General features: G+C 44.5%; 1 protein-coding gene and 1 non-coding gene across 2 annotated transcripts; both read right to left on the bottom strand.

Moving 5' to 3' along the window:
• Nucleotides 1-10,556: 10,556 nt before the first annotated feature.
• Nucleotides 10,557-15,200, bottom strand: LOC139835092 (uncharacterized). Its single transcript, XM_071825073.1, has 6 exons — nucleotides 14,456-15,200; nucleotides 14,267-14,412; nucleotides 13,970-14,189; nucleotides 11,360-12,718; nucleotides 11,036-11,215; nucleotides 10,557-10,663 (listed from the first exon to the last, which is right to left on the bottom strand). The coding sequence occupies exons 1-6, from the start codon at nucleotides 15,198-15,200 to the stop codon at nucleotides 10,557-10,559; spliced, it is 2,757 nt and encodes a 918-aa protein (XP_071681174.1).
• LOC127337295 (small nucleolar RNA Z247) lies at nucleotides 14,486-14,630 on the bottom strand. The gene has a single exon (XR_007873708.1). It is a non-coding gene; the product is annotated as a small nucleolar RNA Z247 (small nucleolar RNA).
• Nucleotides 15,201-23,885: the final 8,685 nt, after the last annotated feature.

Below are 23,885 nucleotides of genomic sequence, written 5' to 3'. Positions count from 1 at the left end.
CTTCTAAGAAAAAGAAGAAGAAACATAAAAATGTTGTAGAATCCTCTGAACCTATTAATGATCCTAATAGTATTTCTATTTCAGATGCTGAAACTGAAAGTGGTAATGAACACGATAATGATAATGATAAGGATGATGCTTCTGATAAAGAAGAAGTTGAAGATGAACCTGAAAAGCATGCTAAAAATAAAAAGTATACTAAAGAAGATTTTACTGCTAAGAAACATGGTAATGAAACAGAACCTTGGGTACAAAAGAAATGCCTTTTCCTGCTAAGAAACTAAAATCAAAGGAAGACGAACACTAATACTTGTTTAGTTTCTTTAAGTGGTTTCCTAATAAGAGGGAGATGATATTTGGGGAAGTGCTGCCTGAAAACAGATTCTGGACTGTTACTAAAAAATTCTCAAAAACAGCCAGAACGTTATTTTGCGAAGAAATTTTTGTGCATGTTCCCCAGGTTTTTATCTAACTTTCATTAGTTGAACACTTTTCGAGCTGGGCAGCGGAAGAATTTCTTAAAAATCGATTACTGTACTGCTGTCAAGTTTGATGAATTCCTGCTGCTTTGTGTTTATGTGACTCTTCTAGTTTTCATTTTCTTGTTTTTGCCTTGTTTCCTTCCTAAAACACAAAAAGATCAAAAATATTTCTGTTGTTTCTCTTCACCATTTGTTTATTTTGGTTTCTTGCTCTTATTTTGCTTTATTTGCTATCGTTGGTTTGCTATAAGAAAATCCAAAAAGATTTTGCTTTGTTTGCTTGTTTCCTTTTGTTCTTGTTTCCAATTCGAAAACATCAAAAATATTTACTGTTCTTCTTTGGTTTTGTAAAGTTCATTTTGAGTTCAATGGTCTTCGGTGGCTGGAGCGTGGTTTTCATTCCATATTATTCAAGCTACACAAGTGAAAGGCAATAATGACGATCTACGACAATTCGACTGTGGTGAGAGGCTGGTATGAACTCTATTTGTTTTCATTTTTGTACATATACTCGTCCATGTGAGCATGCTTAGTTGGTTCATGTGAGGTATATGTCATTTAAGAAAGTCTAGTAGTTCATGATCTCTCATGTTTAGCTCCAGTTTATTAATATGAGTAGCATGTCATGGATGTTTGCTTGCATTGTTTTATTCATAAATAGGTATGACATTGTGGTATCCTCCTCTGAATAATTCATTCAAATCAACTTGGCACATGCTCACGCATGCATATGACTGAACAAAAGTCAATTAAGCCTCGATGATTTACTTTGCCTCAGAGTTCTTGTATCACTTTTATGCCTCCGTTAATTTATTTTGCCGCAATCATGATTATGACAGTGACTGCTCTCTTGATTTGTCGCTCCCCAGTCTATTGCTAGCCTTCACTTGTACTGAGCGGGAACGCTGCTCGTGCTTCCAAACCCCTAAAAACCAAGTTATTCCAAAGTGTCCACCATAAATACCTATGCATGGCATTTCAAACCATTCCAAGTAAATTCTCATGCGCTACCTTTAAACCTTCAAAATGCTTCTCAATTTGTGTTAATGTTTTATAGCTCATGAGGAAGTATGTGGTGTTTATCTTTCAACCTTGTCATTTACTTTTGACAGACTTTCGTAATAAGAGCTGGCAACGGGTTGCCCAGCCCCAACTAATAACTTCATTAATAATTCTCTTCACATGTTTTGCCCTGATTCATCAGTAAGCAACTTAATTTTGCAAATAGACACTCCTCCATGGTATGTGATTGATGGAAGGCACCCGAGGATTCGGTTAGCCATGGCTTGTGTAAGCAAAGGTTGGGGGGAGTGTCACCCATAATAAAACAAAAGAGAAGAGGGATGATCTACCTTGCTGGTAGAAATAACGTCCTTCATGGGAGCCGCTCTTGAAAGTCTGGTTGGCGAGGTAGTTGGTGTACCCATTACCATTCGTTGACAACAACAAACACCTCTCAAAATAATTTTAATCCTGTTTTAAAAATGAAAAGCTCTAGCGCATGTTAATCCCTGCTTCCCTCTGCGAAGGGCCAATCATTTACTTTCATGTTGTGTCGCCATCCTTTCTTTGAGCACTTTCTTGAGAGCACAACTGTCATTCTTAGTATAATATGCTTGTCCCAAAATATGATTGACTGTGGTATAACTTTGATGCTTTTATCTTTGACAATCTCTATTTCTAGTCTTTCCATGAACTTCAGAGGTGCCTGAGCATTTATGTTTTGCTGTTCAAATACGGGCAAGCGAGATACCACTTTATCATACCCTTTTATGAACATTGCCATCCTGCTGATAGACATGATTCATGATGCTTATTATTAATTTGTTGGTACCTTTCCATGATTGACATAGCCATTAGATGATCTTATTTGCATGTATCTTATTATGAATTGCCTAAGTACTTGTCCATATCATGAGAATATCTACATCATATGAACAAATGTGTTCGTGGAAGTTCTTTTGTCGCACTCAGTTGTTAACTGAATTGCTTGAGGACAAGCAATAAGCTAATCTTGGGGGGAGTTGATACGTCCAAAACATATCTACTTTCCCGAACACTTTTGCTATTGTTTTGCCTCTAATTTGTGTATTTTGGATACAACTAACACGGACTAACGCTGTTTTCAGCAGAATTGCTCTGGTGTCTCGTTTTTGTGCAGAAATTCAACTTTCAGGAAAATTCCCGGAATTTATGTCGAAGATCTTATTTTTCCAGAAGATTTACGGAGCCAGAAGGGCAAGCCCGGTGGAGGCCCGAGGCCCCCACACACTAGGCCGGCGCGGCCCAGGAGGGGGGCGCGCCGCCCTAGCGTGTGGCCCCCTCGGCTGGCCTCTGACGCCCCCCTCTAGACTACTTAAGGGTTTCGATCTAAAAATGCGAGACGAGAAGTCGAAGTCGCCAGAAACCATCCAGTACGCCGCCACCATCGCGAAACTCCGTCTCGGGACCAGAAACTCCGTTCTGGCACTCCGCCGGGACGGGGAATTGGAGGAGATCATCGCCATCATCGCCACCGACGCCTCTCCATCGACCAGCAATGTTTCCCCCATCCATGTGTGAGTAATTCTCCCGCTGTAGGCTGAAGGGGATGGTACGGATTGGATGAGATTGGTCATGTAATAGCATAAGATTGTTAGGGCATAGTGCCTCGTGTCCGTAATTGGTACTTTGATGATATTGTTGCAACCTGTTATGCTTAATGCTTGTCACTAGGGCCCAAGTGCCATGATCTCAGATCTGAACATGTTATTGTTTCATGATGATATGAATTGTTTTATGATCTTACCTGCAAGTTGTATACACATGTCGCTGTCCGGAACCCGAGGCCCCAAAGTGACAGAAATTGGGACAACCGGAGGGGAAGGCAGTGATGTGAGGATCACATGTGTTCACGGAGTGTTAATGCTTTGCTCTGGTACTCTATTAAAAGGAGTACCTTAATTTCCAGTAGATTCCCTACAGGCCCGGCTGCCACCGGCTGGTAGGACAAAAGATGTTGTGCAAGTTTCTCATTGCGAGCACGTACGACTAAATATGGAACACATGCCTATGGATTGCTTAGTACTTGGACACCGTTTTATTATTATCTGCAAATACCCTGCTTTGATTGTTACATGAGTTTCTCTCATCCATGCAACGCCCGTCATCCATCCCTGTGCCTACAGTATTTTAATCCTGCTGTTTACTATAATCACTACTGCTGTCTTTGCTACACTGCTGCTGTTATTTCACTACTGCTACTGCTATAAATTGTTACTACTGATAAACTCTTGCGAGCAAGTATGTTTCCAGGTGCAGCTGAATTGACAACTCCGCTGTTAAGGCTTTCAAGTATTCTTTGTCTCCCCTTGTGTCGAATCAATAAATTGGGTTTTACTTTCCGCGAAGACTGTTGCGATCCCCTATACTTGTGGGTCATCAGCGTGCTCGACGTCCTCGGCATGGCCCTGGGCGCGACGCGTGCCAGCCCTGTGAGCTTCTCCTCCAGCAATGGCGGGCACAGGCGAGTGTAGGGGAGCGAGGTGGAGCTCCAGGACATGGTGGGCAGTGCTGGAGAAGGAAGGAGAGGAGGGGAGTGTGCCAAGTGGAACATGGCCGGCATGGCTGGGTCTATGCATGTGTTGGTCTCCATCTAGGGTTTCTAGGCTAGTGTTAGAGAGAGAGGGGACCAGGGAGCAAGTAGGAGCAAGGTGGTGCACTAGGTTGGGCCAAAACACTATTTAGAATAGTGTTTGAATTTATGCCTATTTGGAGCTTGCAAAGGTGTTAGCTTGCCTTGGTTGTTGAGGTGATCAAAGTTCTCTTCTTCTTCTGGGTAGAAGCCTTCCTCTTCCTGGTATTCTCCGGTACTGGCGTCTATACACGAATACGAGGATACAATCACCAAACAATACTTAAGTAGCCTTAATTAGCCTTAATGGCTCACTCCAAATGATCTAGCATCATCACTTAGCATTGCTACTTAAAATTATTCTAGGGTTTTCTTACTTAGTGTTAGAAAAATAATTTCCTCCCATTACATATATAAATGATAGTTTCCATTTAGGGTTTGAGTAATAATTTCCTCTCATTGAATCTTCTTAAGATTTAACTTCCTCAAACAATCATACATGAAATCATGTTGACCTAAGTCAACCATTCATCATCATCATTTGGGAAAATAATTTAAATGAGGTAGAATACCTCATGCCATTTAACAATTCTAATTGTGATTTAAAATCACCAAGTATTTCATGTGAGAGTATTTAGACCAGGGTCAATACTTCATCTGAAAGTATTTGGGACAAGATTTAAATGAAGTAAAACACTTCATATGATTTGCATGATAGTTTTGGACAATATCAACTAACTAAAATAGCCATATAGTCCTTTATTTTATTTGGGCCATGATCACTCAAAGTAACCATACCATATTTTTGCATAAACAATTAGTGTAAGTGAAATGTGAGCTATGAGAGTTGAAATCAACTCAATATCAATTTTGGTTGATTTTTAAGAATTATTTGAATTTGTAAAAGTCTCTGACTTGTCATTTTTGTCACATTTATTCTACACAAAATTTTGGTGTGCAACTAGTGGGGTTGGATAGAGCTTTTCATAAGCTTTCCAACAATATAAAATTCATCAAATTTGGTTTGGTAGATTTGAAACTATTTAAATTTAAAAAGGACACCAGTTTGTATTTTACAGATTTAAATTAAACCAAATTCAAATGGTTGGGCTCGCGCGGGAAAACAAATGGGCTGCGCAGCAGAGAAGAATTGTGCCGGCCCAGCTAGCGCTGCGGGCCAACTGACAGCGGCGCCCGCGCGTCAGCGACTGAAACTTACCGAAACGGTACGGGAGGCTGAGAGGCGTTGGGTCAGAATCTAATCGAACGGATGTGCGTCATCGTCGTCGTCGACGCGAGAGGGTTGCTGCTGCGGCGGAGGTAGGGGGTCGGCGGCGAGCTGGGGCTCCGGCGAGGGGTTGGCAAGGTGCAGGACGACGTTGTCGAGGACGAGGAGTCGACTGGTACCGGCGGCGGCGCTCGGGGAGGCGTAAATCGACGGCGACTTCTGCGTCGGGTTCCGGCGATCGACGAAGCAATTGGAGCTATCTAGGGCCTAATCGAGGTGGAGCAGGGGTCGAGGAGGTCGAGGAGAAGGAGGCGAGAAGATTTGGTGTGGCGAAGGAGGCGCGGGGAGGGTTCTATTTATAGATGCACGAGGTGCTGCGAGGGTGCCGTGGGGGTCGACAGCGGCGCGGCAACTCCAGCGAGCAATCGGGGTAGGCGACGGCAGGGCTGCGTAGGCGGCAGCAATGCGAGGCTAGCGCGCTTGCTAGCTAGGTGGGGTACGGCCTGGTGAGCGAGGGCGATGTCGATGTCTGGCGGCCAGGTTGCGGGAGATCGGCGAGGTGGTCGACGGCGATGGCGCTTGCGAGAGCACGGGGCATGTCTGGCGGTTTTGTGTCGCGGCGGCGAAGCTCAACGTGCAGCGAGGGGGTCCGGGGGAGGCGTCGAGCGGCGAGGCGACATGTGCTCTGCGCGCGTCCATGGGCGCGTGCTCGACGTCCTCGGCATGGCCCTGGGCGCGACGCGTGCCAGCCATGTGAGCTTCTCCTCCGGCAATGGCGGGCACATGCGAGTGTAGGGGAGCGAGGTGGAGCTCCAAGACATGGTGGGCAGTGCTGGAGAGGGAAGGAGAGGAGGGGAGTGTGCCAAGTGGAACATGGCCGGCATGGTTGGGTCTATGCATGTGTTGGTCTCCATCTAGGGTTTCTAGGCTAGTGTTAGAGAGAGAGGGGACCAGGGAGCAAGTAGGAGCAAGGTGGTGCACTAGGTTGGGCCAAAACACTATTTAGAATAGTGTTTGAATTTATGCCTATTTGGAAATTTGCAAACTTTGCTAAATTGGGTTTGGTTCAAGGGATTCCAAAATTTGAAAATGGTGCATTTGGAGAAGTTGCAATTGACCAGAGACAAATACAAGTGGTGGTGGAGTTTTAAAAATAAAAGAATTGCAAAATTGCAATGTGTGAGATTGTTGCATTTGATAAAAAGTCCCAACTTTGCATGAGCATAGTTTTTGATCCAAGATGAATTTGACATGGTGGTCTTTACCGAAGTTGTTCACCTTGATGTGCTCTTGGATGAGGTGCAAAGAATTGGGAAAGTTTAGTTTAAAAAACTTGAGATAGAGGGGCTCAAAGTAGTGACCAGAATATAAATGGCAGATTTGACCATTATCATATGTGATCACAATTTGAGTTTGAAATTGATTTGATTTGTGTTTCTTTGATTCCAAAAGTTGTAATAAGTGATTAGTAACGTAATACAACTAATGGTGAAGGCCAAATTGGTCTAGGTCAAAGATTTGGAAAAAATGGCATAAACCATATGTGAGGGTTTTGTGATTTTCCACTTTTTATTCTTTTCTTTTTCTTTGCTTCTCTTTGACATGGGTGAGGTTTAATTGGTGTTAGATTGAGTTGGGTAAAGGGTTCAAACCATTTTGGGACAATGTGGGTGCCTAGGTCAAGACTTGATATTTTGGCTAAGTGCCACATATGCCTCTATGCATATGCTTTCTTGATTTTTGTTTCTCATTTGAATTTGTTGGTATGTACTTGGTTAGGTGTGTTGAGGTATTTCAAATCATCTACCAAGGTAGACAAAGCAAAGTTCATCATTTGCAAATATAGCCATAGGCTTACATAGCCTTTTTCTTATTTAGGATCATTGCTTTTTATTTTGTTTTTCAAAGGATGGTGCTAAGAGAGATGAGGTTTAGGGTTTAGTGGGGTTTACCATGGTCCACTACCATTTAGTAAAGTAAGAAAGGTAGGGTTCAAGATTTACATATTAGGGCTATATGCCCACATATGTCTTTTTCTTTTATTTTGGGTTTCTCAAATTTGACCCACTTTGTTTTTGAGAAGGTTAGGGTTTAGGGTTTTGGAAATGTGTTCAAAATAATAAACAAACAATCATGGCAAAAACACAAAGATTAGGTAGGAGCACTAGGCATAGCACTCTATGTAAGAAAAGTTTTTGTTGGTTCTCATTTTTGAAAAAGGGAAATTCATTTTCTCTTTGTTTTAAAATTTGGGGTGTTACAGCCTTGCGGCTATCAGGTAAGTCTACCAAAGTCAATACTTGGTTATCATACATGGATCACATTTCGGATTTCATGACCTCTTGACATTTGTTGGAATTTGAGCTCATCATTGCTTCCTCATAAGTCACAGGATCTTCATCATTGTTGTCCACAATCATGAAATTTATACAGGGGTCATACCAATCAGGAATGGTATGAGCCCTCGTCAACCTGCGAGGTTCAGTAGCAACTTCGTTCGAAGTTTCATGATCATCATCATTTGCTTCCTCTCTTATTGGTGCAGGCGGCACTGGAACATCTTCCGGCGCTGCGCTACTCTCAAGTCCGAGAGAAGGTTCAGTAACCTCGTCGAGTTCTACTTTCCTTCCAGTCACTTCTTTCGAGAGAAACTCCTTCTCAAGAAAGGATCTGTTCTTGGCAACGAAAACTTTGTCTTCGGATCTGTGATAGAAGGTATACCTAATTGTTTCTTTAGGGTATCCAATGAAGATGCATTTCTCCGCTTTGGGTTCTAGCTTGTCAGGTTGTAACTTCTTTACATAAGCTTCACAGCCCCAAACTTTAAGGAAAAACAACTAAGGTTTCTTACCAAACCATAATTCATACGGCATCATTTCAACGGATTTAGATGTTGCCCTATTTAAAGTGAATGCGGTCGTCTCTAATGCATAACCCCAAAACGATAACGGCAAATCGGTAAAAGACATCATAGATCGAACCATATCTAAGAGAGTTCGATTACGACGTTCGGACACACCATTGCATTGTGGTGTTCCCGGCGGTGTCAACTGTGAAAGTACCCCGCATTTTTTTAAATGCATGTCAAACTCATAACTCAGATATTCACCTCCGCAATCAGAACGCGGGAACTTAATTTTCTTGTTATGCTGATTTTCTACTTCACTTTGGAATTCCTTAAACTTCTCAAAAGTTTCGGACTTATGTTTAATAAAGTAAATATACCCATATCTACTTAGATCAGCCGTGAAGGTTAGAACACACCGATAACCACCGTGCGATGCTACACTCATTGGTATGTATAATTTTCAAAAAAGTCTGTAGCTCGCACCATTATACCAGAGAATGGAGTCTTAGTCATTTTTTCCATTAGACATGCTAGCTTCGCATCTATCAAGTGATTCAAAATCAAGTGATTCAATAAGTCCATCGGAATGGAGTTTCTTCATGCGCTTCACTCATATATGACCAAGACGACAGTGCCACATATATGTAGAATTATCATTTAATTTAATTCATTTAGCATCAGTGTTATGAATATGTGTATCACTACTATCGAGATTTAACAAGTACAAATCATTCATCTCAGGAGCATGATCATAAAAGATATTATTCATATAAATAGAACAACCATTATTTTCTGACTTAAACGAATAACCTTCTTGCATTAAACAAGATTCAGATATAATGTTCATGCTCAACGCAAACACCAAATAACAATTATTTAGATTTAAAACTAATCCCGAAGGTAGATGTAGAGGGAGCGTGCCGACGACGATCACATCGACCTTGGATCTATTTCCAATACGCATTGTCCCCTCGTCTCTCGCTAGTCTTCGTTTCTTCCGCAGTTCCTGTTTCGAGTTACAAATGTGAGCAACCGAATCAGTATCAAATATCCAGGCACTACTACGATCTATCTATCTATTACTCCCTCCGTTCGGATTTAATCGACGCGGAGGGAGGCTTCCGCATGCATCTTATTAGCAGGAGTGTGTGTCGATTAATTGAGTCCCGAGGTAGTATATTATTAAAACAACAAACAACCAACAATGAAGATTTTTCACCCTAAAACTAAGATTTATATACGGTGTAGATTTATCAAGCAGGGACGACCATGTATACATGGCAAGAACGGATCTTAGCACACCAAGAAAAAACACACAACGATCCAAGAAAAGAAGTTTAGAAAGTACACGGCACCCCTGGGCACCCAGCGACACCGCCTCTTCCTAAAGGCTAGGGGTTCCCAGCGCTGCGCCGCCATGGTCATACGCTACCTCGGAGGGATATGATACGTGTTGTCTTCTCGATCCACCGACGTCTCTCCTCCTCACCAACATAATCTTATGCTTCCCTTCCACGTTTCTACAAGGGTTTTATGTGTACCTGTGAATAGGTCGCCATCTCAAAAAAATTGGGAAGCTGCATGCCTGCATCAGATCCTCCATGGCATCTTTGGTAGATTATGCTGAGCATGCCCAACATGGATGAATTCAAGTGTTCCAATACAGGTTTCTGTGTTCCAACTAGCATTATCAGCTTCCGGACATACCAACAATCAGAACAATTTATGTTGCTGGTGTTCATGACGGTTTGTCATGTCGATACACCACAGGGCTCCAGCTTCATCTCAGGAAGAGGGGCGCCAAGATGGAGATGATCGTGGCCAGCGTCAACGTGCCGCACCTAGGCCTCCCGAGGCTAGCCGACATGGTCGCCAACAAGACGTCGTCCACGGCATGACCCAGAATTGGGGGAAGCACAAACATGAAAGTCGGCGGGGTAGCGGCCACTACCTTCTGTTGTTCAGCTGCGTTGAGCCTCGGTTAGTTCGACGATCCTGAGGCATCGTTCGTGGAGCAGGTTATGTCAATGATCCACAATGCAGGTTACATGGTTTGACCATCTCACGAAGAAACAGCCTACAGGAGACACTATTTTTTTTCAACACAGTACTTTTGTTCCTTTTGCCTCATGTATGCTAATCTAGCATTGGTTCCTATTTGGGCACAACTGCCCCATGTATTGAAATTACTCATCTCCGATGACACTGCGAAATTATTTCAAAAATACAGGAAATATCTTTAGAGTATACAATGGCAACAATTAAAAGGGCGATATTTTGTGAGCTGGTGGTGATGTAGAAAGTACCCGGCATACTTGGGCACCCAGCGATCAAAATAAATACGAGATGCCCTCTCTTGCATCCTCAAATCGACCACAAGATAGGTCACAAAGACGGCAGCAAATCGACGACACGGCACGGCAGAACGACGGCAGCAACTCGATGGCATGACATGGCTGCAGGACGTCGGCAGATCAAAGGCTTGGCATCAACTTCACGCAACAGGTGCAATCTTCAGGTAACAAGTGCAATCTTCGTGTGTGTTTAGATCTTCCACTCCCAATTTCAAATTTTCATACAAACATATTCATGAAAGGTTCATGTGGATGGCCTGTTTCCACCATGTGGACGGCACCATTTAATAGGACAATGCTAGGGTTTAGTAAATATGTCCGCTAGCTGATCCTTGGAGGAAATAAATCGTATCTGAAGCAACTTTTGAGCAACTCGTTCTCGAACAAAATGAAAGTCGACCTCAATGTGTTTAGTCCGTGCGTGAAACACTGGGTTGGAAGAGAGAAACGTTGCTCCAATATTGTCACACCATAAAATAGGAGGATTATTTTGTGACACTCCAAGTTCACCAAGCAGCGCCTGTACCCAAATAAGTTCAGCAGTTGCATTAGCAAGTGCCTTGTACTCAGACTCTGTACTGGAGCGAGACACTGTAGCTTGTTTGCGAGCACTCCAGGAAACAAGATTGCCACCGTAGAAGATAGCAAAACCCCCCGTTGATCGTCGGTCATCAGAATTACCAGCCCAGTCTGCATCGGAGAAAGCAGACAAGAGATCTGGCGCTGTACTGGAAGGCCGAAGTAGCAACCCGTGTGAGAGAGTAGCCTGTAGATAACGTAAGATGCGCTTGACCGCCGACCAATGAGTACACCGAGGAGCATGGAGATACTGACAGACTTTATTAACAGCAAATGAAATATCGGGTCGAGTCATAGTGAGATACTGTAAGCCTCCAACAATACTGCGGTAGCGGGTAGAATCATCAGCAGAAAGGGAAGTACCATCAGTAGCAGAAAGTCTGTCAGTAGAGGCCATAGGGGTAGACACTGGAGTGCACTTGTGCAACCCTGCACGCTGAAGTAGCTCAGAAGCATACTTGCGCTGACTCATAAGAAGATCACGACCATGGGGAAGCACCTCAATACCAAGAAAATAGTGGAGAGAGCCAAGATCCTTAAGAGCAAATGAAGTACCAAGCTGATGAATAAGGCGATCAACAACAGTAGAGGATGAACTCACCACGATAATATCATCCACATAAACAAGCAGGTAAAGTGTGACATCAGGGCGGCGCAGTATGAACAATGAAGTATCAGCTCTGGAAGGAGTAAAGCCAAGAGTAGCAAGAACAGAACTGAGTCGGGCATGCCAGGCACGTGGAGCTTGTTTCAGTCCGTAAAGAGCCTTGTCGAGACGACAAAGATAGCCAGAGTAATGTGGATCCTCAAAACCAGGAGGTTGTCGCATAAACACCTCTTCTTCAAGAATGCCATGCAAAAATGCATTCTGTATGTCTAACTGACGAAGATGCCAACCTCGAGTAATAGCCATAGAAAGAAGTAGTCGAATGGTGGTTGGTTTAACAACGGGACTAAAGGTATCCTCGTAGTCCAACCCGTATCGTTGCTTGAACCCCTTCGCCACCAAGCGAGCTTTGTATCTGTCAATAGATCCATCCGCCTTCCTCTTAATTTTGAACACCCATTTGCAGTCGATAATATTGATGCCAGAACGAGGAGGAACAAGATGCCATGTCTTGTTCCGCTGTAGAGCACTAAATTCATCTTCCATAGCTGTCCTCCAGTGCGGGGATGTAAGGGCTGTTCGATGATCACGCGGCTCAGTATCAACAAGAGCGGCAGCTAAACGAGTGGTATTCCAAGCAATCGTACCATCCGTCCGATTCTTGGCCTGGCGTATACCGTGCTGAAGACGCGTAACAGGCCTGCCAGTCGGGGCAGGATCAGGAACGGACGGAGAAGCTGGAGCATCAGCAGGCCCAGGTACTTGGGCCGTGGAGGCAGGAGACCCAGCAGCCTCTGTTGTGGACGTAGCGGAGCCTGGAGAACATGTCGAGGGGAGCAGCCCAGTGGACGAGCCAGTGGAGCGGGACGGGGTTGCTGGCTCGGGATCGGCTCCATGTGCACGGGAGCCATGCAGATCGACGCCGCGAGTATGAGCAGCAGATGTATCAGCGTGAGACGCATCTTGCTCATCGGTAAGTAACTCAAGACGAGCTCCGCGTCCCAAACCTGCACCATGGTTAGGTAACAACGACGGTGTATATGCAACATCAACAAATTGGTCAGAAAGTAGATGTGAAGTAGATGATGAGGGTGGAGTTGTGACGGACGGGAGTTGAGAGAATGGAAAAACATTCTCATCAAATACAACGTCACGTGATATATAAACGCGATTGGTAGGTATGTGGAGACATTTGTAGCCCTTATGTAAGGAACTGTGACCGAGGAAGACACATTGTTTGGAGCGAAATTCAAGTTTCCGGTTATTATAAGGACGGAGATGTGGCCAACAAGCGCAACCGAAGACTTTAAAGAAAGTATAATCAGGAGTTTCACCTAAAAGACGTTCTATTGGTGTCTGCATGTTGATAACATGACTCGGGAGACGATTAATAAGGAAACAAGCGGTAGAAAAAGCATCACTCCAGTAACAGTATGGCATAGACGCATGAGCTAGAAGTGTGAGACCTGTCTCGACAACATGACGGTGTTTGCGTTCAGCAGTACCGTTCTGTTGATGAGTATGGGGACAGGAAACACGATGAGAAACACCAATATCACTAAAGAATTTATTCAGTCTATGGTATTCGCCACCCCAATCAGTTTGAACATGTATGATTTTCTTATTTAAGAGGCGCTCAACATGTTGTTGAAATTGAAGAAACACACGAAACACATCAGATTTATGTTTAAGAAGATAAAGCCATGTAAAACGACTGTAAGCATCAATAAAACTGACATAAAACTGATGTCCACTAACAGAAACTTGGGCAGGGCCCCAAACATCTGAATATATAATCTCAAGAGGGGAGCTAGTAACACGGTTTGACAATGAAAAAGGTAATTGATGACTTTTGCCTTGCTGACAGGCATCACAAACTACAGCTTTATTAACTGAAACTGATGGAAGCTCATATCGGTGAAGAATATGTTGGACTATTGGAGTGGCTGGATGTCCTAGACGAGAGTGCCACTGATCCTGCGACACTTTAACGATGCTGAAAACTTGCTTGATTGTGGACACATCAAGATTATAGAGACCTCCACGACATCCCCCTCTAAGAAGAACCCGCCTCGTAGCTTGGTCCTTAACAAGAAAATACCAAGGGTGAAACTCAAAGAAGACATTATTGTCAAGTGCAAATCTTTTAACTGAGAGGAGATTGCGAGTAAGCGAGGGAACATGGAGAATATTTTTGAGATGCAACGACTGGGAATATGTAGGAATTGTTGACTGACCAATATGTGTAATGCGCATACCTGTACCATTGGCTGTATGTACGTGATCCTTTCCATGATATGGCTCCTTCATGGTGAGGTGGGCGAGGTCATTGGTGAGGTGATCCGTCGCTCCAGTATCAGCATACCAGTTTGGATCAACTGGGTAGGAGGATGTAGTCCCACTGTGAGTGGTGGCGGAGAGAGCAGCGAGTTGTCGCTCCATATTACGACCATCATTGCCAGTACCGAGGTAGTTTTTCTGGAACCTTTTGAAACAACAGGAAGCCACATGACCAAGTTTTGAGCAAATTTGACAAGTTGGCCGTGTGCCTGAACCTTGCCCTCCCTGATTTCCACCTTGCGGACGCGGGCCAGAATCGCGACGGCCTGATGGTGGAGAAGGCTGGTAGCTTGGCTGGTAAGCGGGTCGCTGTTGATCTGATCTGTACTGCTGCTGCGGTGGGAACTGAGGCCGTCCACCGCTGGGCCGTGAGGAGTAATGAACCATGTGATTAACATCTGCACCCATCTCGGCACGCCTGGCTTCAAGTCTCTGCTCGGTATTGAGTAGCTGAGCGTAGACATCTCTCATTGGCATAGGGTCAGTAAGAGAACGTGCAGAGATGCGATCGGCGAGTGGATCATATTCACTGTCCAAACCAGCAAGAAGGTATGAGTTAAACTCTTCAGGACGGAGGGGTTGGCCCATGGAGGCTAGAGCATCAGCCATCCCCTTGATCTTGTTGAAGTAGGCAGAAGCTGATCCATCAAGCTTCTTTGTCTTGTTGAGTTTGCTACGGATCTCCATGACCCGAGCTGTAGACTGCGTAGCAAAGCTAACTTCCAAGGTTTCCCAGGCTTCATGTGAGGTAGTGGCTAGAGTAACCATGCCAATAACTGGCTCGGTCAGAGAACCGACTATACCAGATAGGATAGCCTGGTCTTGTTGATGCCATGCCAAGTACTGGGGGTTGGCGATGGTAGCTGCAGCACCCGCAGTTTTGTCAGTGTTCGGGATCTCCTCCGGCGGACACTGTAACGTGCCATCAACAAACCCATAGATCAGATTGGATCGAAGGATCGGCGCAATCTGCGTACGCCAGTAGATGTAGTTCTCGCTGGAGAGGCGGATGGTAATCTGGTTTGCCAGGGTAATCGGCGTAGTAGGTATCCGTGACGCCATGGAACTAGCGCCCTTGCTCGAGGAGGATCCGGCGCTGAGAGAGCCGGAGGTAGCTGAGCTGAAGGAGGACAGGCCAGGGCCGGTCATCGTGGTCAGGCGACGGAGTGGGTCGCGGCGGCGGCGAGTAGATCGCGGCGGCGGCGAGTAGATCGCGTCGGCAGCGGTGGTAGAGCGGAAGCGATTTCAGGAGTTAGGCTCTGATACCATAATAGACAATGCTAGGATTTTGGTAGAGTAGCGCACAGCTCCACATAGGCCGGCCTTGGCATTATATAGTAGTACGTACAAGGTACAGGAGTTAGAGTTAGATACGGGTGGTTTATACATTACCATACCGTATATCTATCCTAGAATTTTACATAGTTTATCAGCCGTATCAAGTCATATGTACCTATGAATAAAAGAACTATTCCTAATATTGTTTTGAATGCAACAACGGTATACAAGAAGTTAAGTGAGCTTACCACAAGTGGACAAACATTGAACATCAAAGTCAAACTAATAAGAATGTGGGACTTAATCAACCCTTTGACTGATGATCTTACAAGCATTGACATTATCTTGATGAACTCGAATAGGTGGTTTTTAACATATTTAACAATGGATTTGTTCTACTGTCTCTACTGCTACTAGGTTTGTCTTGAATTTCCTTCAGTTTCTAATGGGTGATATGATCACCGCTACTATATGGATGAATATGATACACATACTGATCAAGAAACCATGAGAGTTTTGTATACGTTTTTATAAACTTCAGAGTTGTACAATTTACACAATATCACACAGTCAGCAATGAGTAAAGTAATCCATCCATGTCAGTGATGTCACCACTTAATATTCAACAATAGAGATTGTTTTTTCCATTAACCATATTGTTTCCATTTAATACTTTTTAATGAAATATGTAGGGGTGATAAAATTAGAGTAATATTATGGGGAAGACTGGCTCATCATATATGTAACTAGTTGATACCCCGCGCGTTGCAGCGGTATTCTTAGCTGGCATTCAGAAATATGATATAAGTAACAAATAGAATGGTAAAATTGGCTTTGAAAACTATGAAAGGGTACTATATCGAAGATAATAGAGTAGCTTTTCTGATTCTATGGATAAGAGTGTATATGAAGCATCGGGCCTTTTGATTACCAATAGTATATTTTTATTATTTAGGAGTGTTAATTTTAATTATCTGACATTACACTATTGAATAGGTTAGAGAAAAGGAAGTGGAAATGTTGAGAATAAAGAAAAGGAGCTACTAAATATTTTATTCATTGAAAACATTAATAAGATAAACCCATCCTAAATGTTGCACTCAGAAAACTAAGTGAAAACTTCGCCTGCCAGAAAATATAACTTCTTGTCTAATATATCTGCTTGTATTGTAAATCACATCTTTGACCTGAAATTAAATTAGGAAAACTCAAAAATTTGTTGGACAAAAATCACGCATCACGATCCACCATGCATAAGAAGACGTCAAGGATTGCTGCCACATAAGCTAACTCGAGGTAGTACCATAGTCAGACATGATCTATTAAAAGAATGTAGAGATGCTACCAGATGCAATACTTTCATTCATTTAACCATGCTTGTAAAGTGATGCCTATCTGGAAAAGGAAATGAGTAATGCTATGATAATTTAATTCGGTTGGATCAGCCGTGATACCTTAGGGTCACATGAATAACAGCAAAATTATACGAAAATCTAGTTGGTGTAAAATAGAGCTGGTCAAGATGAGTGACATGACTGGCTTAAGCATTGTTCTAGAAATTCTTACCATCATCCACCGTGCAGTTTGGACTTTGCATGAACAGGAACAACAGCGTATCCCTGCACCTTGTAGTTGCTGTAAAAAATAATCATTGTACTTTGGTGTCCCAATCAAATAATTAGGAAGTTTGATTGAATTAAATCAAAACACATGCAATCTGGTACATGAAAAAGTTGAACAGACAGAGCAATAATCCAAGTGAATATCTGGCAGAGCTAGGGGATTGAGAGTAGCTAATAAGCAAGGCACGTGTACCCATCGAGTGACGGCGCGGCGCAACGGCAATGGTGAGTGTTCCAGTGACGGCTCGTTAAGCAGGCATGGTACAACATGCGATGAGAGTCGATGTAGGGGCTTTAAGTCACTCTGATTTTCCATAAACAACAACATAATATACATATGGAATGATCCAGAATTTGCAACAATGGTAGAAGCCGATCAGCCCAGTAATCAGCTCCAAGAGTTGTCGCTCGGTTGACTTGTCGAGGAGGCACCACCATGCTGCATAGAAGATGGTGTTGTGCTGGCACTTGGTCTGTCCCAAAGCAGGAACGAAATACTCTTTGTCTTTCATACACATAGACAGCCATTTTCTACCCTGCCGATGCCCGCCGGTGGCCCGGCCATGCCCCAAAGTCACCGTTGCCGTGGTAGCAAAACACTGGTAGAAAAACAGGCTTCCGGTGAGCCCCATAAGTCGCGAAGCTGTAGGAACCGCGACTAATGGTATCTTTAGTCGCTGTTCGGGAGGCGAACCGCGACCAAAGGCCTGGGCCCAGGGCGCTCGGTGGCCAGCCGGTGCACGTGGGGGGCTTTAGTCGCGGTTGGCCAGGCCAACCGCGACTAAAGGTGCCCGAAGGCCTTTAGTCGCGGTTGGCCAGGCCAACCGGGCCTAAAGCCCCCCCCTATATATACCCATCCAGCAGCCAACACTTAGCCATTTGGAGCCATTCTCTTCACAAACTTCACAAGTGGGTGTTAGGTTTGCTTTTGGTTCCTCTTATGCACATAAGGTGTTTGATGAAATGCCCCAAGAGCATGAAACAAACATGATATGAAGTGTTGGAGCCACACTTGAACTTTCTCATTTATTTTTTCCTCCTCAATCGCGGTTAGCAACTTGAACCTTTGATGTGTCGTTGATAAAATATGCATGTGTGTGTAGTTCATTGTTTAATTTATATTGTTTGTAGCTAGTTAGTTTAACAAATGCATGATGGTAATTATATATTTTATATTATAATAATGCAGATGAATCGACAATGGATGTACGGTAACCGACTCTCCGGCGAGTTCAGTACGGGTTTGAAAGATTTCCTCGTAGTGGCTAATGCGAACAAGCAGGGGGGTTTTGTTATCTGTCCATGTGTTAACTGTAAGAATCAGAAGGGTTACTCTTCCTCAAGAGATGTTTACATGCACCTGCTTCGGCACGGTTTCATGCCAAGCTATAATTGTTGGACCAAGCATGGAGAAAGAGGGGTTATAGTGGAAGAAGATGAAGAAGGGGATGATTTCATCGATGAAAGCTATCTTGCTCATTTCGGTGATACTTTCATGGAGGATGCTGAAGGTGAAGGGGAAGGTGAAGGGGAAGGTGAAGAAGAAGCACGTGATGATCCCGTTGATGATCTTGGTCGGACCATTGCTGATGCACGGAGACGCTGCGAAACTGAAAAAGAGAGGGAGAATTTGGATCGCATGTTAGAGGATCACAGGAAGGCGCTGTACCCCGGATGCGATGATGGTCTGAAAAAGCTGGGCTGCACACTGGATTTTCTGAAATGGAAGGCACAGGCAGGTGCAGCTGACTCGGCATTTGAAAACTTGCTGAAAATGTTGAAGAATATGTTTCCAAAGAATAACGAGTTGCCCGCCAGTACGTACGAAGCAAAGAAGGTTGTCTGCCCTCTAGGTTTAGAGGTTCTGAAGATACATGCATGCATCAACGACTGCATCCTCTACCGCGGTGAATATGAGAATTTGAATGAATGCCCGGTATGCACTGCATTGCGTTATAAGATCAGAGGCAATGACCCTGGTGACGATGTTGAGGGCCAGAAACCCAGGAAGAGGGTTCCCGCCAAGGTGATGTGGTATGCTCCTATAATACCACGGTTGAAACGTCTGTTCAGGAACAAAGAGCATGCCAAGTTGTTGCGATGGCACAAAGAGGACCGTAAGTCGGACGGGGAGTTGAGACACCCCGCAGATGGAACGCAATGGAGAAAGATCGACAGAGAGTTCAAAGATTTTGCAGCTGACGCAAGGAACATAAGATTTGGTCTAAGTACGGATGGCATGAATCATTTTGGCGAGCAGAGCTCCAGCCATAGTACCTGGCCCGTGACTCTATGCATCTACAACCTTCCTCCTTGGTTGTGCATGAAGCGGAAGTTCATTATGATGCCAGTGCTCATCCAAGATCCGAAGCAACCCGGCAACGACATCGATGTGTACCTAAGGCCATTAGTTGATGAACTTTTACAGCTGTGGGGCAGACCTGGTGTCCGTGTGTGGGATGAGCACAAAGAAGAGGAATTTGACCTACGAGCGTTGCTTTTCGTAACCATCAACGATTGGCCTGCTCTTAGTAACCTTTCGGGACTGTCAAATAAGGGATACAATGCATGCACGCACTTCTTACATGAGACTGAAAGTGTACATTTGCCAAATTGTAAGAAGAACGTGTACCTTGGGCATCGTCGATTTCTTCCGAAAGGTCATCCGATGAAAGAAAGGCAAGCATTACAACGGCAAGGCAGATCACCGGCCGAAACTGCGGAACACACTGGTGCTGAGGTATTTGATATGGTCAAGGATTTGAAAGTCATCTTTGGAAAGGGTCTGGCGGACAATCAGTTCCGAAGGGAGCTGACGGGCACGTAGCCATGTGGAAGAAGAAATCTATATTACGGGAGCTAGAATATTGGAAAGTCCTAGAAGTCCGCTCTGCAATCGACGTGATGCACGTTACGAAGAATATTTGCGTGAACATCCTAAGCTTCTTGGGCGTGTATGGGAAGTCAAATGATACAAAGGAAGCACGGCAGGACCAGCAAAGTTTGAAAGACCCTGATGACCGGCATCCGGAACGGTTTCAAGGTCGTGCCAGCTACGCTCTGACCAAAGAAGAGAAGGTCATCTTTTTTGAATGCCTGAGCCGGCTGAAGGTCCCGTCGGATTCTCGTCCAATATAAAGGTAATAATAAACATGGCGGAGAAAAAGTTCCAAAACCTGAAGTCTCACGACCGCAACGTGATTATGACGCAATTGCTTCCGATTGCTTTGAGGGGGCTCCTGTAGGAAAATGTTCGAGTAGCCATTGTGAAGCTATGTGCATTCCTCAATGCAATCTCTCGAAGGTAATCAATCCAGAAGTTCTACCACGGTTACGAACGAGGTGATCCAATGTCTTGTCTGTTTCGAGTTGGTGTTCCCGCCATCCTTCTTCAATATTATGACGCACCTCCTGGTTCACCTAGTCGATGAGATTTCCATTCTCGGTCCTGTATTTCTACACAATATGTTCCCCTTCGAGAGGTTCATGGGAGTATTAAAGAAATATGTTCGTAACCGTGCTAGGCCAGAAGGAAGCATCGCCAAGGGCTATGGAAATGAGGAGGTAATTGAGTTTTGTGTTGACTTTGTTCCTGACCTTAAGCCGATTGGTCTTCCTCAATCGCGGCACGAGGGGAGACTAAGTGGAAAAGGCACGATCGGAAGGAAATCAATGATATGTATGGACGGCCATTCTCGTGAAGCACACCACACAGTTCGACCAATTACAGCTTGGTGGCTCCGTACTTTGAGAAACACAAGAATATTTTACGCTCGGACAACCCCGGGAAGCTTTGAATCATGGAGTAGGAAGGCCCACATGGAGACTTGCCGCCGTTGGTTGAGAAAACATTTAATGAGTGACAATAAGGTTGTAGATCAGCTGTACATGTTGGCCAAGACACCATCTTCGACTATAACGACTTTCCAAGGGTACGAGATAAATGGGAATACATTTTACACGATCGCCCAAGATAAAAAGAGCACCAACCAAAACAGTGGTGTCCGCTTTGATGCAGCAACCGAGAATGGGCAAAAGGTCACATATTATGGTTACATAGAGGAGATATGGGAACTTGACTATGGACCCTCCTTTAGGGTCCCTTTGTTCCGGTGCAAATGGTTCAAGCTAACAGGAGGTGGGGTAAAGGTGGACCAGCAATACGGAATGACAATGGTGGATTTCAACAATCTTGGTTACCTTGACGAACCATTCGTCCTAGCGAAAGATGTCGCTCAGGTTTTCTATGTGAAGGACATGAGTAGCAAACCGAGGAAACGGAAAGATAAGAAAACGATCAGTACATCATGCGATGATCCAAAGCGCCACATTGTTCTTTCAGGGAAAAGAAACATCGTGGGAGTGGAGGACAAGACAGACATGTCAGAAGATTATAATATGTTTGGTGAAATTCCGCCCTTCAAAGTGAACACCGACCCAAGCATTAAGTTAAATGATGAGGATGCTCCATGGATACGGCACAATCGTAAGCAAGCAGGGACACAAGGGAAGAAATGATGTGTAATAATTTATTGTACCAAACTTTGTTGAATGAATCATGTGAATTATATTACCCGTGATGTGTTTGGTGTCCATTTTCGAATGATTCAATTGACTCGAGATAGCACTGATTTGGAGTGATTTGGAGTGACTAAGTCATACTCCTGCATACATGAAATTTGGAGTGACTAAGTCATACTCCTGCATACATGAAATTTGGAGTGACTAAGTCATACTCCTGCATACATGAAATTTGGAGTGATTTAGTCATACTCCTGCCTAGGCGTATAATATGCATACTCGTAGTCTTCATAGCCGCCGCCGTTGTACTGGTAGTCGTCGCCTTCTAAGTTGCCGGCGTCGTCGTCGCTCTTGTCGTCGGCGTCGTCGGGCGGCGCTCGTGGCTCGAACTGAGGGTAGCGCAGGCGGGGGATATCGCCGGCCGTGATGTAGTCCATGACGCTCTGCAGAGTCCGGCCGTACCACCATAGCCGACGGCCGGCCTCGTGGAAGTTTCCAGGAGGCAGACCGTCCTCCTCATACCTGGCGAGCGCCCTGTCACGCCGATTGATGAAGAAGGCGTCCCAAGTATGCTGGTTATCGGGATGCCAGCGGGGATTCATCCGCTGCTCCGGCGTGAGGTCGAGGTAGTAGTGGTTCGTGATGGCCGCCCGGCGCGCAGTACCCTGAGGGACGGGAGGGACCGGCACGCCGCCGGCGCTTAGGCTCCAGCCGGCAGGGACGCGGTAGCCGGAGGGCAAGGGTAGTTCGAGGCGCAAAGCTCCTCCACTGGCCGGTAGGTTAGAGTGGGTGCGGTGGAAGCCATGAGAGAGTGATGAGAGATTGTAGAGATGTGATAATGCTGGCCAAGCCGGGCTACCTATATGTAGTGACAAATGGCGGGAAAAATGGGAGCGGGAAGACAGGAGGCGGGAAGAAAGAGGCGGGGAGAAAGTGGCGGGAAGAAATTGGCGGGAAAAAATTGGCGGGAAGAAAGAGGCCGGAAGAAATTGGCGGGAAGAAAGTGGCGGGAAGAAATTGGCGGGAAACAATTGGCGGGAAGAAAGAGGCGGGAAGACAGGGAAGAAATGGCGGGAAGACGAGGAGGGAAGAGGGGGTCGGCGGAAAGAGGCGGGAAGAGGGGGCCAACGAACTTTTGAATTGAATTAGTTTTATTTTTATTAATTTTTGACAATTTGTATTTTTAAAATTTTGAATTGAATTAGTTTTATTTTTCTGAATTTTTTGATATATTATTTGTATTTTTAAGATTTTGAATTGAATTAGTTTTATTTTTATGAATTTTTTGATATATTATATGTATTTTAAAATTTTTGAATTGAATTAGTTTTATTTTTCTGAATTTTTTGATATATTATTTGTATTTTTAACATATTGAAATGAATTAGTTTTATTTTTCTGATTTTTTTGATATATAATTTGTATTTTTAATATTTTGAATTGAATTAGTTTTATTTTCCTAAATTTTTTTGATATAATATTTGTATTTTTAAGATTTTAAATTGAATTAGTTTTATTTTTCTGATTTTTTGATATATTATTTGTATTTTAAAAAATTTGAAATGTATTAGTTTAATTTTTCTGAATTTATTGATATATCTCTGAAAAAGAAAAGAAATTTGAAAAATAGCTTTAGTCGCGGTTGGCCTCGCCAACCGCGACTAAAGGGTATTTTCATGAGGAAACTTAAACCGGCGAAAATACCCTTTAGTCGCGATTGGGAGGCCAACCGCGACTAAAGGTACCCCTTTAGTCGCGGGTGGGGTCCCCAAACGCGACTAAAGGGTCGCCGCTATAAATTCGCACGCGCGCCCTGGCGGTTCATTCTTCCTTTCTCCGCCCGATCGATCGATCTCCTCCAACGCGCGTTCGTCATCCGCCGCCCGAGTTCGTCGTCCGCCGCCGCGCGTTCTTCGTCCGCCGCCCGAGTTCGTCGTCCGCCGCTTGAACACTTTTGCTATTGTTTTGCCTCTAATTTGTGTATTTTGGATGCAACTAACACGGACTAACGCTGTTTTCAGCAGAACTGCTCTGGTGTCTCGTTTTTGTGCAGAAATCCAACTTTCGGGAAAATCCTCGGAATTTATGCGAAGGCCCTATTTTCCCGAATAATGACGGAGCGAGAAGGACAATTAAGGTGGAGGCCCGAGGGCCCCACACCATAGGGCGGCGCGGCCCAGGGGGGGCCCGCGCGGCCCTGTGGTGTGGCCCCCTCGGCCGGCCTCCGACGCCCTCCTTCGGACTATTTATCGGCCTCGACCTAAAAACGCACGGGGAGAAGTCGAAGTCGCCAGAAACCCTCCAGAACGCCGCCACATCGCGAAACTCCGTCGTGGGAGCCAGAAGTCTCCGTTCTGGCACTCCGCCGGGACGGGGAATTGGAGGAGATCATCGCCGCCATCACCGCCAACGC

The sequence above is a fragment of the Lolium perenne genome, chromosome 2 (genome assembly GCF_019359855.2).
Source record: "Lolium perenne isolate Kyuss_39 chromosome 2, Kyuss_2.0, whole genome shotgun sequence".
In the NCBI taxonomy this organism is placed as follows: domain Eukaryota; kingdom Viridiplantae; phylum Streptophyta; class Magnoliopsida; order Poales; family Poaceae; genus Lolium; species Lolium perenne.
Note: the sequence above shows the minus strand (reverse complement) of the source record. Positions and strands in the feature narration are given on the sequence as shown.